General features: G+C 40.6%; 1 protein-coding gene across 4 annotated transcripts in view; it reads left to right on the top strand.

The window, feature by feature from the left end:
• The first annotated feature begins 420 nt into the window (after positions 1–420).
• phf21aa (PHD finger protein 21Aa) overlaps positions 421–18,757 on the top strand; it is a 206,312-nt gene continuing 187,975 nt past the window's right edge. For 2 of the 4 annotated variants that reach the window (XM_055649739.1, XM_055649737.1), the window contains exons 1-3: positions 481–1,319; positions 1,950–1,982; positions 2,350–2,415. In XM_055649739.1, coding sequence (XP_055505714.1) covers positions 1,266–1,319; positions 1,950–1,982; positions 2,350–2,415 — 153 coding nt within the window. In that variant the 5' untranslated portion in view covers positions 481–1,265. The other 2 variants (XM_055649736.1, XM_055649738.1) reach the window with 2 other exon arrangements.

Raw genomic sequence — 18,757 nt, 5'->3', positions numbered from 1 at the left:
TTACACAAAAAGAAAGTTAAATAAATAATCCCATTTGAGTTTGGAGTAAAGTGAGGAGTCTCAGCATCCGGGTACTTTCCCTAGGCAATGAGAGCCACAGCACCGCTGTTCCTTAGGCAAAGTGAAATAAATTCGCCACCGCTCGCGCCGTCAAATAGTTCTCTCTCCCCCTCCCGTCCTCCCTCTCTCCCGCCCCTACCTCCACCTACACAACTTCTCGCGCTCCCTTCTCCCTCCGCTCTATTAACCCCCCCCCCGCCCGCGCGGCTCGTACTCGCGCACGGGCCGGCGAGGGATGAAGAGCCAACGGCCGGGATGGGGCCGGGAGTGCGTGCGCGCGCGCGAGGGCGAGCGGGAGCGGGAGCGCGCCCTCTCCATCGCGCGCACCCGCGTGACGGGGCGGCAAGGCGCGGGCACGATTGTCAGGGGGAGGGGTGCAGGGATTCAGCAGCGTGAGGCGAGTAAGTAAGTGAGGAGAGAGAGAGGGGGGTGAGCGCGCGCGCGCGCACGCACACTCACTTTTATTTTGAGGGGGGCAAAAGAGATCGGAATTTTTCGCCTCTGTCATTCAAAAGAGGAAAACTAAATATTTTTATTTTTATTAAAAAAAAACCTCAGAAGAAGTAACATTTAACTGCGGGCCGGCCGTTCCGCATTGAGGTGGCTTTGCTTTTCCTCAGGATTTGGAAACGCGAAGGATTCCGCGCCCCCCCCCCCCCTCTCCTCCCGCCTCCCTTTTTTCCCCTCTCAGTCGGTTGATTTTATTTTCGGTGGGATTTTAACTGTGATGTGAGGGCCCTTTGGCGGCGATGATTTAAGAAGCGGGGTAAATGTTTTTGAAGTTGCTGTTGGTCGGACTCGGGCAGCTCACCGCCCCCCTCTGGCTCGGCGGCGGCGCAGAGTGATGAGTCCAGTGGATGGGTGAACTTGTTTTGCCTTCACTCTCTATGTCTTTCTCTCTCCCCTTCTCTCTCATTAAATATATATATTTATATATTGGATATAAAACATTTTATCAATATAAAATAAAGTTGATATTTATACACATGCGGCCGACCGCAATGTTTAATGCACTTTCCCCCTCCTGAAATTATTTCGGGCCCTGTTTTTGTTGATTTTTTTTCCTCTCTCCTCTTCTTCACTATTTTTTTGGCTACGTGCGGAAAGAGGGTAAAGAGAGAAGGGGAGCTGGGGCTTTCTTTTTTTTGCCTTTTTTAGAGGGGTGGCGGAAAAAGTGAAGGAAAGTGGCGCGGGAAGTAGAGGAGATGGAGTTGCAAACTCTGCAGGAGGCTCTGAAAGTGGAAATCCAGTCTCATCAGGTAATCTGGTCTCTTTCATTTACTGCGTGTAATTGTATGTATGTGTCTGTTAATTTCATCCACTGCCTCTCAAAGGTCGCGCACTGTATACGCGCACTGTATAAGTTATGCAAGTCTGTTACAAGCAAATAATTGGCAAGAAAACATTTATTTCAATTTGTATATTTAAAATAATGATTTACAAACTTTTGAAATTTTGCTTGTAACATTTCTAAGAATTAAAAATGACACATAATTTTTAACAACAAAATGAAAATAAGTTTAAAAAGTGCGCATTGAGGAAAAGTTATGAATGACCAAACTTTATGGATTACTGGAAATAACTTTAGATCTGAAAAATTGTACCATCACTGTTTATGTAAAAAGAGGTATTTTGAATGGGAATTAACTTTTATTAATGGGAAACATTTTATTAAAATGGGCCTAGATTATCAGCAATCAATGATGTCCCAAATTTATTTGAACCAGAGAGCAAAATCAGGGTTAACTGGAGTCCATCTTTAATTACAAATATAAACATAAATACAGTTAGGTTTTAAATCTGAGATCAATATAACCAGTCTCAAGTAGTTTGCTTATTTGATATTGTCACTTCCAAGAACATTAACCTTCATTCTTTTATCCAAACAGAAACTTGTGGCCCAGATGAAACAGGATCCACAGGTACATTTTTATAAATTTGCTGTTTACTTATTAAAATGTGTGTACATATTGATCCTAAAACAATTTAGAATGTTTAAAATGTTTTCTTTCACATTGTTTCCTAACTATTTATAACTACAGTGGGATTGTTTTTATGAAAAGTTATTATAGTTTTGGCCTATACCAAAATACAAGACACTTCATAATTAGGAAAGGTAGTGACAATGAGCTTGTTTTAGTCATATTTTTTAAATGACTAACTAAAATGACTTTTTGAGCTCCTCTAGAGTATTCAGCTGAAAATGTTGAATGACTCATTTTCTTAGTATAGGAACAGGGCGAGTATTAGTAATGATGTGATATTACATTGTTACATTTTATTTTGCAGAATGCTGATTTGAAGAAACAGCTCCATGAATTGCAAGCCAAGATAACCACACTCAGTGAGAAACAAGTAAGGGGAATTAATTGATTTGTGTCAGATCTGACTCAAATGGTTGTTTGTTCCAGGGAAGTTCTTCTGGAAGGTGGAGCTTTCTGAAAATGCTGATGTTTGCATAGTTGTGTGGTATTGGATGGGAAGCAAAGGGTAAAAGTTGATGTTGAGGGAGCTTCAATTGCACTTGTTGTTCCTAAATGATCCTCTTACCCTCCCCCCCCCCCCTCCCCAACCCAGTCCAAAGTTTTGGATTTAATAGATATTTCATTAGTCACATGCATTCTAAGCTTGTGTTGTACCTCCTGTGATTGTGTTGTTCATGTATACCGTTGACCTCTTTTGTAATTTAACTTTAGCGATTTGGTTAAGCAGTGCATAATACTTTAATTGATTTTTCCAAATACTTTGTATAAATCTTCCATCCACACGTGGTTCCTTCATTCTCATTTTGTCTAGTTTAGCTCTTTACGCCATTTCTTTCCCCCACCCCGATTTCTTTGTTTCTGATTCTAGGTTCTTTGTGCATTTCAGTTTCATATAACTTTCACACCAGCATTTAATTTGTAATATTCTCATATCCTGTTTAAGAAGGGCAAATTATCTTTTACAAAGATACTTGTACATTCAGTTTTCTGAATTAACGTTAATTTGCTTTACTCCTGAGTAATTTTGTCTCTTGCGTTGTCGATGTGAAAAAAAAATCGACCTTTTTGAGGTGCAATAGATCCAGAAAAGGATCTATTCAAACTTTAGTTTGAACTTGCGTTCGCAGAACTATTGATGTACTATATATCATTAATTCTAATGCAGCATCGTCGATTACAGTTGATTACAAATTTTGTTCTTTTTAAAGCTTTTATCTGATTTTATTTCTGGAAAGTAGGCCTTCAACCATGATCACATGATGTCTTTGTAACCATGTGTGTAAAAATGTGTATGAGAATGATTGCTTGGATTTGGTTTGCTATTTTTATTGTCCTTTTTAAAAAAAAAAGCTGACATTTTTGGTAAATTAAATTGGTTGTGGAAGAAGATTTCATTAATAAATCTAAGATCTATTATATTTTGTAAATTTGCTGCAGGCATGGTTTCAGTTTAGTATTGGTATAATTTCTCCCCTCCCCTTACAAATGAAGTCTAAGGGGGATGCCCAACTGAAGCATGCATGACTGTACAACTCAGTCTTTAAATCGCACCTTTGACTAAACATTTGGTCATCTGCCCTAAGTTATCTGTGTATGTGTGTGGAATATGTGTTTGATTTTAATAATATTTAATAATGTTGTAAGGTGATTAAAACGTTTCTATATAAATAAAAACTGCAGATTTTATGAAAAATTCTTAAATTTCAGTTTTTTAAACTGCTTAAGCTTTATTGAACGCCAAAAAATTCTGCAACAATCAAAAGTGTTAATTTAGGTGCAACTACCCTCCTGTTTGAAACATTTCTTTTCGGATATTAAGTTTTATAGTTTCCTCTCTCTCCTTACTAAATTAAGGATTGTTGATGGTAGAAATTTAAAATCCATAAATTGGAGCATTTTAATATTCAGAGGATGCTGTGCTTAAGTTTCTTCTGTTGCATGAATGCAACCAGACAATTTTGTTAATTCCTTTGGCTGTGAAAATGTGTAACTTGTCTTGCTGCAAACCTACCACCTGCTGGCCAGTTGTGGTGCACAGGGCCATTCCTGACTGGGCTTTTAGAATCATTGCTGCATTTTCTGCATGGGTATAAAGCTTTGTTTTGTGATTGTCTGATTTATCTTGCAAAACTCACCAAGATTGATAACCATTAAATTGCAACCAATATTTTCTGTCTTTGACTGCTACCCAATATTAGTTGACGAGAACGTGCATAGTGGCAGTAAGTGGACAGCAAGGTATTAACAGTGGATATATTGATTCATATTGTAAAAGCTGTAATATAGTGGAGTATTGTGACAATTAAGCTTGTTGCCACTGCCTTGAGTTTTTGAACGTAGTACTAATTCCTTGGAGTGGGGTATGGAAGTGATGTAACTGTTAAGAAGGGGAGGTCAAATTTGGAGAGAATTGTTAGCCTGCTTTTTATTTTCTCAGCCTTAATAGAAGAGAGCAGCTTTAATAGATTGTTGTTGGTAAGACCATGTGGTTTGAGGAGAAAATAGGAAATATATTTGTAGTAAATGTGAAATTTCTGTGTAAATATCAATGATATATTAGAAAAGTACTACTTTATCCTTGTAGTTTGAAAAAACTTCCAATGCTGAATTACGTGATGTATTTGTAGATAAAACATTTTATTATAGTATCAAGTGGTAAATATTATGGCACAGGTGCTTCCTCAAGGATGTTTGTTTATAACTTTTTCATCATGTACTACTTTAATCTGGTATGTGTATGTATAAATATATGTGTGTATTTACAATATCAGCAGCATTGTTAAAATTTTAGTGTAAAGATTGCACAAATAAGAGTAAAAACGATGTTCTTTCAGCTAAGAAGTAAAATTTGTCGTATCATGAACAAACTTTTGATTAAATTGCATGCGTGTTTTAAAAAAAAAAGGGAGTATAATTCAATACAGGAGTAATAGAATGCATGTGTAAGCAAGATTATGTCTAGCTAATTCATCTATTTTCCACTTCTATCGACATTCAATTTGATAAAATTGAGACCAATTTGATTGTCATTGCCCAAATTTGGTACCCATGTTTCCTCTGGCCCTGAAATGACTGTCCAGATCATATTCAATTCACACGCGCGATGCAAAACAAGTCTGACTCCTGGAAACTTGTTGGAAATTTTGTTAGGTGGTAAACAAATGTTCCAATTTTTGCCATCTGTCTGCAGTCTTTTTGAATGTATTGAAATAGTCTTGATGATCAGAAATGTCTTTAAACCATTAAAAAAAAAAAGATTAAGATAATCTGAAGCAATTTAAACATTTAGATAATTTAATTTGTTTAAAGTAAAGACTTAAAGTTAGGCAGCAGAGGCACAGCTGGTAGAGCTGCTGCCTCACACCGCCAGAGACCCTGATTCGATCCTGGCCACGGGTGCTGTCTTTGTAGAGTTAGCACATTCTCCTTGAACATTTCCCCCGGGTGCCCTGGTTTCATCCCACCTCACAAACACGTGTGGATTTTGTAGGTTATTGGCCTTAGTAGATCGCTCCCAAGTGTATAAGGAATGGGTGCAAGTGGGAGATGATAGAACTAGTATGAATGGTTGATTGAGGTTTGTCGAAGCGCCTGTTTCATTGTTGTATCTTTCCTTCAAATAAGCAAATTGAGAAACTGCAGGTGCTGAAAATCTAGAATTAAACAGAAAATGCACGAGACCTAGGTGGTCAGACTGCATAGTGGAAAGAAATGGACAAAGTATCACTTCGAAGATGCTTCACTAGTGACAGTCGGTGATCTAAAATGTTAACATTGTTTCTTATTCCCCACAATATGTTTAGGTTTATTTTCACGTGTACTAACGTATAGTGAAAAGCTTAATTTAGTATGCTATCCGATCAGATTATACTACGCATAAATAAAATCAAGTCAAACTCAAATACTAAAGGGAAAGCAAAGGGGAAGATACCGAGCAGAATGTAGTTCTCATCATTGTAGCGCACCAGTTCTAGAGTCCAATGTCCGAAATGGGGTGAAGGCGAATTGGAAAATATGCTAGCTTATGGAGGGTTCTTTCAGAAGCATAACAGAGGAGAAGAAGCTGTTTGAATAGTCTTGGGGCAAGACTTTGATTATGTTTGCTGTGTTTCCGAGGCAGTGTGAATTGTAAATGGAGTTAATGGTAGGAAGTCTGGTTTGTGTGATGGGCTGGGCTTACATCTACAACTATGCAATTTCTTGTGGTCTTGGGCAAATCATTCCCAAATCAAGCTGATGTAACCCACAGTCTGATTTCTATGGTGCATGTGTAGAGATTTGTGAAATATTAATCAAAGCCAATTCCCTCTATTTCTAAGGAATTAGAGGCGTTCATGTGCTTTATTGGCTGTCACATCAATGTGGTCATTCCATGAGAGTTTGTGGGTAATATTAACGCCAAGGAACCTAAAGCTTCCGCTTTGGCACCATTGATGCTGATTGGGGCAGGTACTTCATCGTATTTCCTGAAGTTGATAACTAGCTTCTTTGTCTTGCTGAGATACAGGGAGAGGTGGTTATCCTGACACCGTGTTACTAAGTTCTGACTCCTTCCTGTACACAGTTTTTTTATCATTGTTCGTGATCTGGCCCATCACGTTGGTGTTATCTTTAAATGTTGATAGATTTGTAGGTGAATTTGGCCGCATAGTCACGTGTATATAGGGAGTATAAGGGCAACTTGACCTACTGAGCATCTACAGTATTTTCTGGATATCGTAAAAAGCGATTTGCATACTTTGCAATCTTACTCTTATCATTCAAGTACATGTCCCATGCATTCTGTGCTCGTAATCTAGCACAGGATCTGCGAACAAACTTTTTTCCCCTTTATCCCTCTCTGTGTATATTCATGATTTCCAACAAGCTGCTTCTTCACTGTTCAGCTCTACATGAAATCCAGTCTTGAGGTACAGAAATTGACAGCAGGGCTTTTGGTGCAAGATCTGAACAAACATTTGTACATGGCTTAAATGATAAATGCTGATATCTCCATGTAGAACACTGGGTGCATCCTGCAAAATGTGGGCAGGTGCATGGGTTTATTTGGCAGTTTCAGAGAGTGTTAATATTTATTATGTTACAAAATAAAATTGAAAATCTTATAGGCTTTACAAAATGATTACAGCTCATGGGTGAATGATATAGCTCCAAGAATAATGTGTGGGAAAGTTTAATAAAAAAAGAAAAAAGAAAAAGTAATATCTACTATAAATCATAAGAATTACTGGAATTCCAAATAGAGACTTTTGTGTTTCACTTCAACCCTCTTGCTGGAGGTCTTTGAAGAAACGATACTTACCAGGAAATGCAGGGCGTTCCATATTGGTAATTCTCAGCATAAATGTTACGGAGTTCAGGATTATATGCCAACAAAATGCCCTTACCTAACTTGGAATTCTTTGTTGCCTATATCCTGACATTGATTTCTGGGATTCAGAGGATGAGTTTCTTGCATTTCTCTAGCAGTTATACTGGTGAATCTTGCAAATGCACCTGATATAGGGAAGAAAATCCCTTTTTTGTGTTTTCAAAAGACAGCGGTAAATAAAACATTATCTTTATATCCAATTTAATTGAGTTTGTTTATTTGTTTTTATTAGCGGGTACATTCCATGTTTTGACAGTTGGCTAAATGTCAGGACGTAGTTTCTCCTGCTTTCAAGGGTATTTTCAGCTGTTGTGTGAGCAGGTCAAAACTAATTCCGCCCATAAATTATTAAGACTGCACTGTTTCAGGTGCCTTTGTCGGCTTTAGATCAGGTTGACTTTGTGCAGCAAGTTGACACTGGTAGGTCTGCAACATGTATCAGAGGATTATTGCCAGTAGTATGTTAAGGCCCAGTTTTTGTTTTGTAGGTTACCTGGCTGCATACCAAAGAGCCCAAGACCACATGCAAAATGTTAATAAAATGTGCCTTGTATGCATCTTAAGTTGCTGATACTTAAGAACCTGGTAATTGGTTTTACAATGCTACGTTGCCTCTTTTTGGAAAAAACATTCAAAACATTTAATATCAGAATATTGCTGGAGAAAAACGACAAAAGAAATATGTGCAAATAAAACCATATGTCCGGTGTCCACAAAGTAGAATCCAAAGCCTCTTTTGTGCCTGCAAAAAATATCACTTACAAAAGTTGCCAATTTAGGACAGTTGCAACATCTCAGATTGTTGCTAAGGTGTGACAATTGTCTTAAAAAAAGTCAATGATGACAAACGAGTGAAGTTCACAAATGTGAATAGTACTGATCTAGGTCAAGCAAAAGTTACATTATCAACAAAATATACTAATTTATGTCATTAAACTTTTAGCATGAAGGGATGCACAAAAATTAGAAAATATAATAGTAATTTGGCACTATTAAATGCTTTCAAAAGATATTAAACTTGTTGTTGCCTCATTTCATACTTCCGTGAGGTAATTATCCACCCCTTTTTCATGATTCCTTCCTTTCTCCCCTTTTCATGATACTTTCTTGATGTAGCTATCAAGACTGACATTACCCAGAGCTCTTCATATAAATATGTTGGAATATGTTCTTATTGAAGTAGTTTATGAATTCTAGTTATCCTGCATTGATTTTAATGAGTGCCACTATAAAGCATACTATATGGTAATTTTGCAGCAGGATTTGTGAGATGGCATGGAAGAGCTTCAAATTTTTGCTCTTTGGGATTGACTTTAGTTCTGGAAATTTTAAATACAATGGACATTGAGGTTTGTGGAAGCGAGTTTCATTTTTTTGCAAAAATAACTGGAGCACAATTTCTAATATTCATCAGCGTATTGCGTGTCAATGGCCACAATGATTGTGATGTTGGCATTACTTGTTTCTGAGAAATAGTTTCCAATCGGTGTGATTGGAATCCTTAAAGTGAACGTTATGTGGAAATAACTTGTATAGGAAATGTTAAAAGCAATCCCATATATCTCGCAAGCTATAATCTATTCACACAATATGTATATTCTTCTCCTACATTTGCTTTTAATTTATACTCTGCTTTTTGATTTGGATTGTTTTTGAAGCTTTTAACACTTATCATAAATAATGACACGAACAATGCTTGAAGTTGGGAACCTTTTTGAGATCCAGATTAGATAGCTCCCAAGTTAACATTAAAAAAATATTTTGGCATGCTGCAATTTAGTGCACAGCACTTCATGGTGGAGTATAACTGTTTGTTCGAAGCTTACTATGAAACATGATCTAAGTTATCTAATTTTCAGGTTAAATGTACGTTCGTTAAACAGGAGAATTGGGGTTGGGATGCAGGGCGAATGGATGCTGTTTGGATGTGGATTGGCCATAGTAGTGAAGTTGCAAGGCAGAAAGGTCTTTATATTGCCTTGGTGTGCCCTTATTTGTAATATTCTTTCATTGCCACTCATTCCTTCAGCTATATGAAACCTGCGCCAACGTGTTTCTGACCACCTGCATCTTTTATCATCGGTCATTATATCTCATTATTTAGCTGCATCGATTTTCCTTTGAAGTCTTAGAATGTTTTGATGTGTGAAAGGTGGTGCATGAATGTCAAGTCATTCTTGAGAAAGTTATTTAGGTTTTTATTTCTTAAAAAGTTGCTGTCAGTGCAAAATTGCCTTTTGCTATTACAACTCGAATATTATTGCAATTGATTTCTGGAACCATTACAATCTTTGTGACAAGGGTATTCTCATGGTAATATAGGATGGGTCATTTAAAATTTTAGTCCAATGTTGAGGGCGAATAGCCCTATGCATCCAAGTCAGGATGCTCAAGTGATTGCAAATGCTGAAATCTGGTGCACAAGAAAGGGAATACTGTTGGAGGAATTCAGTGGGTGAAGCAGCATTTGGATGGAAATGGATGTTGATATTTTTGGTGGAGACCCTTAATCAATGCTTGTCAACCAAAATATTGACTGTCCACTTCCCTCCATAGATATCGCTGACCTGCTGAGTTCCTCCAGCAGTTTTTTTTTTGCAGGAGGATGCTATGATTTAGAGATATTAGTGTTCCTGTGTGCCTGTTGCCCTTGTCCTTCTGAGATTGCATCAAGTCATATTTTTTAATGTAAAAACTATCCAGAAATTGATAGAATTTTGCTTTCTTGATCCACCTTTCATGTTCCTGTATGTATAAAAAAACATATGGAAGTTAGTTCATTTGTTCCTCAAGACATTTCAAAAGAATAGTTGATAATAGTGTGTGTTACTGGGGTGAAATGTCACTTGGGCTTCAATTATTCTCTTTTTTATACTTTCATGGGATGTGTGCTTTGTCAACATTGAATTGTCTGCCCTAATTGCCCATGAGAAGATGGTGGTGAGCTGTCGTCTTAACTGCAGTTCTTGAGGTGTGGTTATACCCGCAATTTTGTTATCGGTATTGGCTTATTATTGTCACGTACCGAGACACAGTGGGAAAACGTTGCCCTATCCAGTGAAATTATACTATACCAAGCCATACACAGTACAATAGGTAGTATGAAGAGAAAAATTCCAAAGTGCAGGACATAGTGTTGCAGCATTCTAGTTATAGCGAAATAGTCCAATGCCCGCAATAAACGAAGTTGGAAGATTGGGACTATTCCCTAACTTTTGAAAGTCCCATTCAGTCGCTTGATAACAGCACTGGAGAAGCTGTTCCTAAATCTGTTGTATGTGCTTTCAAGCTTTTGTATCTTCTGCCAAAGGAAGAAGAGGGAATGACTGGTGAAAAAGATTCTTGATTATGTTGGCTGATTTCCCAAAGCATCATGAAGTATACTGTCAATGAAGCGAAGGCTGGTCTGCAAGATGGACCAGATTGCACCAACAACTCCAAATAGATTTTTGCATTCTTGGGCAGGGCTATTGCTAAACCGAGCTCTGATGCATCACAGCAGGATGCTTTCTACGATACATCTGCAGAAGTTGGTAGGAGATATGGAGACATGCTGAGCTTTCTCTTCTGAGGAGGTAGTGCTTTCTTGGCCATAGCTTCAACATGGTTGGACCAGGACGAAATGCTTTTATTTGCGTCTAATAATTGAAAACTCTTGACCATTTCCACTTCAACACCATTGATGCTGATTGGTTTGGGGGGGAGGGGTTCACTCCTGGGTCTAGGAGTTTAGAGAAGAGTTTGGCTTGGATTATGTAGTTGAATGGGCTATAGTCAATAAATAGGTATCTCGTAGGTATCCTGGTTATCCAGATGTTCCAGAGATAAGTGTTGGACCAGTAAGATGCATCTGCTCTGGACCTGTTGCGATGGCAGGTGAACTGCAGTGGATCAAGGCTGTCTGGGAGGTTTGGGTTAATGCGTACCCTGACCTGCTTCTGGAAGCACTTAATTCTGGTAGGTGACAGAGGCACTGGACAGAAGTCATTAAGGCAAGCAACATTGCTTTTTTTGGCCACCGGGATGATAATGGCCTTAAAGTAGGTGCGAAACTCAGAATAGAAATTAAATAAGTCTTGTATTCACATTGGTAGTCAACCTGAACTTTACATGTGAATACTTATGCCAGCTGATCCAAGCAGGTCCTGAGGAGGCAGTTGTGGACTTCATCTGGGTCAGTTGCTTTCCATTGATTCGCTGTCACAAAGACTAATTTGGCATCTGTGATAGTGACCATGGGTGCAGGCCACCTAAGATTGACGGGGTGGATAACATAATTCCATTGATCGAGTTCCAGGATATTCACCCAGCGACTGAAGGAGTGGAGATTGGAGGCCAAGTTGCTTGGAGGGTAACTTCCATTTACTTCCCCAAAATTGCTGCAGGCTTAATTTAAATGTTCTGTCACTTGAGTTTGAATATAGAATTACTAACCTTCTGTACAGTGCCCTCCATAATGTTTGGGACAAAGACCCATCATTTATTTATTTGCCTCTGTATGCCACTATTTGAGATTTGTAATATAAAAAAATCACATGTGGTTAAAGTGCACATTGTCAGATTTTATTAAAGGCCATTTTTATACATTTTTTGTTTCACCATGTAGAAATTACAGCTGTGTTTATACATAGTCTACCCAATTCAGGGCACCATAATGTTTCGGACACATGGCTTCACAGGCGTCTGTAATTGCTCAGGTATGTTTCATTGCCTCCTTAATGCAGAGCTCTCAGCACCCAGTCTTTCCTCCAGTCTTTCCATCACCTTTGGAAATGTTTATTGCTGTTTATCAACATGAGGATCAAAGTTGTGCCAATGAAAATCAAAGAAGTCATTATGAGACTGAGAAACAAGAATAAAACTGTTCGAGACATCAACCAAACCTTAGGCTTACCAAAATCAATTGTTTGGAACATCATTAAGCAGAGAGCACTGGTGAGCTTACTAATAGCAAAGGGACAGTACGGTGGCAGAGCAGTAGAGTTGCTGCCTTACAGAGAATGCAATGCCGGAGACCCGGGTTCGATCCTGACTACGGGTGCTGTCTGTACGGAGTTTGTACATTCCCACCGTGACCTACGTGGGTTTTCTCAGAGATCTTTGGTTTCCTCCCACACTCCAAAGACGTACAGGTACATTGGTTAATTGGCTTTGTAAATGTAAAAATTGTCTCTTGGGTGTAAGATATTGTTAATATGCGGGGATCGCTGGTCAGTGGGGACCTGATAGGCCAACGGGCCTGTTTCCGTGCTGTATCTCTAAAACTAAAAGACTTTCAGACCAAGGAAGACCTCCACAGCTGATGACAGAAGAATTCTCTATAATAAAGAAAAATCCCCAAACACCAGTCCGACAGATCAGAAACACTCTTCAGGAGTCAGGTGTGGCATTGTCAATGACCACTGTCCGCAGAAGACTTCATAAACAGAAATACAGAGGCTTCACTGCAAAATGCAAACCACTGGTTCAAGAGTGTTTTATTGTCATATGTCCCGGATGGGCCAATTAAATTCTTACTTGCTGCAGCACAACACAATATGTGAATATATAAACATAGTACATAACGGAGGAAGAGAAAAAAAAAGAAGTTCAATAAATAAGAAATATTGTGCGATAATAATAGTCTTTTGCAGTTCAGAGCTTATTCGTTGTTGCGTTTAATAGCCTGATGGCTGTTGGGAAGAAGCTGTTCCTGAACCTGAACGTTAGTTTTCAGGCTCCTGTACCTTCTCCCTGATGGCATTGGTGAAATGAGTGTGTGGCTAGGATGGTGTGGGTCTTTGATGATTTTGGCTGCTTTTTTGAGGCAGCGACTACGATAGATCCCTTTGAAGGTGGGGAGGTCAAAGCCGGTGATGGACTGAGCAATGGTCACAACTTTATGTAGTCTTTGCTCCTCGCCATTCAAGTTGCCGAACCAGGCCATGATGCAACCAGTCAGAATGTTCTCTACCATGCATCTGTAGAAGTTTAGGAGAATCCTCTTCGACATGCTGAATCTCTGTAATCTTCTCAGGAAGTTGAGTCGCTGATGTACATTCTTTATAATTGCATCAGCATGCTGGGTCCAGGAAAGATATTTGGAAATATGCACGCCCAGGAATGAAGTTATTGACCCTCTCCAACACCGTCCTATTGATGTGATCAGGATTGTGGGTCCTCATCCTTCCTCTACCAAAGTCCACAATCAGTTCCTTGGTCTTACTGATGATGAGAGCCAGGTTGTTGTGCTGGCACCATTTAGTCAGTCGGTCAATCTCACTTCTATAATCTGACTCGTTCCCATCTGTGATTAGTCCAACAACAGTGGTGTCGTCGGCGAACTTGATGATGGAGTTTGCATTATGTCCGGCTACGCAGTCATGGGTATAGAGTGAGTAAAGCAGGGGGCTGAGCACGCAGCCTTGAGGTGCTCCAGTACTAATTGTTACTGAGGATGAAGTATTTCCGCCAATTCTAACAAAAGGATCTAATCTGTGAAAGAGGAAGTTGAGGATCCAATTGCAGAGGGATGCACAGAGGCCCAGTTCTGTGAGCTTGGTAACCAGCTTGGAAGGGGTGATGGTATGAAAACTGCAAGCTGCAGTCTATAAACAGCAGCCTGACGTAAGTGTTTTTATTGTCCAAATGGTCCAATGCGGAGTGGAGATCTAGTGAAATTGCATCCTCCGTTGATCTGTTGTGGCGGTATGCGAACTGTAGTGGGTCGAGGTTCTTGTCGAGGTAGGAGTTGATGTGCACCATAACCAACCTCTCAAAGCACTTCATCACCACATACGTTAGTGCCACTGGTCGATAGTCATTGAGGCATGTCACCTTACTCTTCTTGGGCACTGATATTATTGATGCCCTCTTGAAGCAGGTGGGAACTTCAGACCTCAGAAGTGAGAGTTTGAAAATGTCCACAAAAACTCCCGCCAGTAGGTTTGCACAGGTCTTGAGAACTCGACCAGGTATACCATCAGGTCCAGGCGCTTTCCGAGGTTCACCCCCCCTGAAGGATGTTCTGACGTCGGTCTCTGTGACTGTAATACCGTCAGGGCGAATGGGGGCTCGGGAAGGCACATCAAACCGTGCGTACAACGCATTAAACTCGTCAGGGAGTGTTGCTTCGCTGTCGTTTGAGCTGCCTCCTGATTTTGCCTTGTGGGAGTGTGATGGCATTCAAGCCCTGCCACAGTTGCCGAACATCCATCTCATCCTCCAGCTTCGAGCAGCAGTCCCTTTTGGCCTTCTTGATGGCCTTACCAAGGTAGTATCTGGACTTCTTATAGACCTCTGCATCGCCAGACCTGAATGCCCGGGATCTGGTCTTCAGAAGAATGCGGATCTCATGGTTCATCCAAGGCTTCTGGTTAGAAAACACTGGAAGGTTTTTATTGGAACGCAGTCCTTGACGCGTTTCCTTATCAAGTCTGTAACCACTGTGGCATATTCATTCAGGTCCCTTGCCGAACCTTGAATATTGCCCAGTATACAGACTCCAAGCAGTCCTGGAGTTGTTCCTCTGCCTCCCCCGACCAGCTCTGTAGAGTCCTCGCCTCTGGGGGTACTTTCGTCGGTGGCTGCCTGTATGCAGGAAGAAGCGGCACCGCTGAATGGTTGGATTTTCCGAAGTGAGGGCAAGGGATAGAGCGATAGGCGTCTTTGATGGTCGTGTAGCAGTGGTCGAGGGTGTTTGATCCTCTGGTGCAGCAGGAGACATGTTGGTGGAAGTTAGGGAGCGATTTCTTCAGGTTGGCTTTGTTGAAGTCCCCGGCTAGAGTGGTAAACACCTCGGGTAGGCTGTTTGGTGCTTGTTGACCACGGTGTGCAGCTCCTCCAGTGCCAGGCGGACGTCTGCCTGGGGGGGATGTGGACCACGGTCAGGATGATGGAGGTGAATTCCCTCGGTAGGTAGAAGGGGCAGCACTTCACCGGCAGGTGTTCCAGGTGCGGATAGCAGGAGTTAGACAGCACTGCCACATCTGAGCGCCGCGAAGAGTTGACCATGAGGCAGACGCCCCCTCCTCTCCCTTTCCCAGATGCCTGTGTACGGTCCATACAGTGGACGGAGAAACCTTCAGGCTGGACCGCTGAGTCTGGGAAATGGGGGTGAGCCATGTCTCTGTGAAGCAGAACATAGAGCATTCCCTAGGCTCCGTTAGCTGCAAAAAATAGAGTGGCCAGGTTACAGTTTGCCAAGAAGAACTTCAAAGAGCAACCACAGATCTGGAAAACGGATCTTGTGGACAGATTAGACGAAGATTAACTTGTATCAGAGTGAAGGCAAGGGCAAAGTATGCAGGAGAGAAGGAACTGCCAAATATCCAAAACATACCACCTCATCTGTGAAACACAATGGTAGGGGTGTTATGGCATGGGCATGTATGGCTGCTGAAGGTACTTATATTCATTGATGATACAACTGCTGATAGTTGTAGCATAATGAATTCTGAAGTGTATAGACACATCTTATCTGCTCAAGTTCAAACAAATGCCTCAAAACTCATTGGCTGGTGGTTCATTCTACAGCAAGACAATGATCCCAAACATACTGCTAAAGCTAAAAAAATGGTCAATTCTTGAGTGACCATGTCAATCACCCAATTTGAAACCAATTAAGCATACCTTTTATGTGCTGAAGAGAAAACTGAAGGGGACTATCCCCCAAAACAAGCATAAGCAAAAGATGGCTGCACTACAGGCCTGGCAGAGCATCACCAGAGAAGACTCCCAGCAACTGGTGATGTCCATGAATCGCAGACTTCAAGTAGTCATTGCCTACTTTCATTTACATGACATTGCTGTGTCCCAAACATTATGGTGCCCTGAAATGGGGGGGGGGGGACTATGAATAGACACTGCTGTAATTTCTGCATGGTGAAGCCTAAATGTATAAAAATGGCCTTAACATTTGGAGAGAGTGTCCAGCCTCAGGTTTCTGGGCACACACATTTTGGAGGACCTCACATGATCCACGAACACCACTGCGCTGGTCAAGAAGGCACAGCAACGACTATTGTTCCTGAGAACACTACAAAAGACTGGTCTGCCCCAACAGCTGCTGACAACCTTCTACCGCTGCACCACAGAAAGCATCCTATCATATGGCATCTCTGTGTGGTATCTCAGCTGCATGGAGGCGGAGAGGAGAGCTCTTCAGCGGGCGTCCATAGAGCGCAGAAGATAATTGGGACACGGCTCCCAGTCTTGGAGGGCATCTACAATACACGGTGCCTCAGGAAGGTCATCAGCATTCATAAAGACTCCTCACACCCTTGCAATACTCTGTTCGTACATATACCATCCGGCAGACGTTACAAGGCCTTCTACGCCAGCACCTCCAGACCTAGGAACAGCTTCATCCCCAGTGCTATAGCTGCTCTGAACCGGTCCTGCCGAGTGCCCCCCCCCCCCCCCCCCCCCACCCCCCCCCCCCCCCCCCCCCCCCACCATGAACTGTCTCCCTCAGGTGGTCATGTCGCACACCGTTCGGCACAGACCTATTTGCACTTTATACTGCTTTAACTTTTTTTAATCTTGTTTCTCTGGGTGTCTAAATTTTTAGCTAATTAAGTTATTACATTGGATGGAAGTTGCATTCCAAATCTCATTGTACCTCTGTGCAATGACAATAAAAATATTATTATTATTATCTGACAATGTGCCCTTGAACCACATGTGATTTTTTTTTTTCTTTTCTATTACAAATCTCAAATTGTGGAGTATAGAGGCAAATAAATAAATGATTGGTCTTTGTCCTAAACATTATGAAGGTCACTACAGAATTCAAATTATTGGTTATTGCAAAAATTAAGTTTTGCAGAGGTGTGATATGTGGATTTTCTAAATTATTTTACTGTCAGTTGTACATTCCTGCTTGCCACAACTGAGATTTGTCATGGGACCATTTATATAATGGCATGAGATTTGTTTAATTATTACACAGGACTACTGAAGAATGTAATGGAAGCAGGTGTAACCCATTCGGCTCCTGGAGTATGTTGCGCCATTGAATTAAGTTGTAAATGATCCTAGATCTCAAATCCTTATGCCCGTCCCACTTGGGAAACCTGAACGGAAACCTCTGGAGACTTTGCGCCCCGCCCAAGGTTTCCGTGCGGTTCTCGGAGGTTTTTGTCAGTTTCCCTACCTGCTTCCACAACCTGCAACCTCCGGCAACCACCTGCAACCTCCGGGAACCGCATGGAAACCTTGGGTGGGACGCAAAGTTTCCAGAGGTTTCCGTTCAGGTTTCCTAAGTGGGACAGGGGCATTACTTTGCCCTGCCATATTCCGAGTACCTTTGGAGACCCAAAATGTATAGACTTTATATTTCTGAGGTAACTTGCTAGAATTCATAATTGGTATGTATATAATTCATGCTTCAATAAGTGCACCATGACATTGACTGTAGCATGTTAGAATCACCATGTTATGATAGAAAAATAAGTCTGCAGGAATTAACAAAGCTAAGCCCAAATAATGATATAACAGTAACAAACCTGTTGAATATGTGAGGAAGAATTGTATAAAACATTTTCATGTCAAGATGTCCCAAGCACTTTGATGCTGCTTTAATATTTTGAATTATTATTGCTTTCTAATGTTAGAAGTTTATCATACAACTTTTTAGGATAATTTAGTTTATTTTTTGAGGTTTGAATACCAGAAGTGATTATTCTGTGAATTCCTTTTAGATAGGGCAGACTTAAATCTGAAATGCATGTAATTGAAGATTTAACATTCAAGCCATTTGTTTTGACACAGAAAGTGTTATAGATATCTTTTGTTACCTCATTTGAGTGGCCATTTTTCGTGTGAATCTGGATAGTGAAAAGTCCTATTTCTTGCTTTGTTTAACTTATAAATTGACGTTGACAATGTGAACCCATCCCCATGATATGTGAATTTGGGGTTGACTCCCAACGTGTATTGTTTTCTTGATCCTCCTCTGCAAGCAGAGCAGAATCCACCATTTGATGTAAGAATAAAAGATCTTTCGCCCTAAAGCCTGTGCCATTTCTGGGATTTACCTGTGTATTCATATAGATGTTCCAGTTTGCAACGGTGACCTTGGTTTAAATCAGTTAGTGCACAATTTCCCTTTTGCCTGTGCTGCCAGCTGCCTCTGTGTTGCTTTGGTGGACTCTCATAAAGTCCCAATAGGGCAGAACAATTTTCCAACTCTCATATTGGGAAAACACTCCATGCCTGTACTGTGTTAGAACTGTTGGAAACTTGGCGGTCTCTGTCCAAATAAATGTGATGCATCATCTCATGGAGTTTTATTTAAATGTTAGTTTTAATGATTTTAATTTTTCTTTGTATAAGCAAGCCTTTATAGCATCTATCCATG

Source organism: Leucoraja erinacea, chromosome 18 (assembly GCF_028641065.1).
Source record: "Leucoraja erinacea ecotype New England chromosome 18, Leri_hhj_1, whole genome shotgun sequence".
Taxonomy (NCBI): Eukaryota; Metazoa; Chordata; class Chondrichthyes; order Rajiformes; family Rajidae; genus Leucoraja; species Leucoraja erinaceus.
The sequence above is the reverse complement of the archived record's forward strand: the minus strand, read 5'-3'. Positions and strand labels throughout refer to the sequence as shown.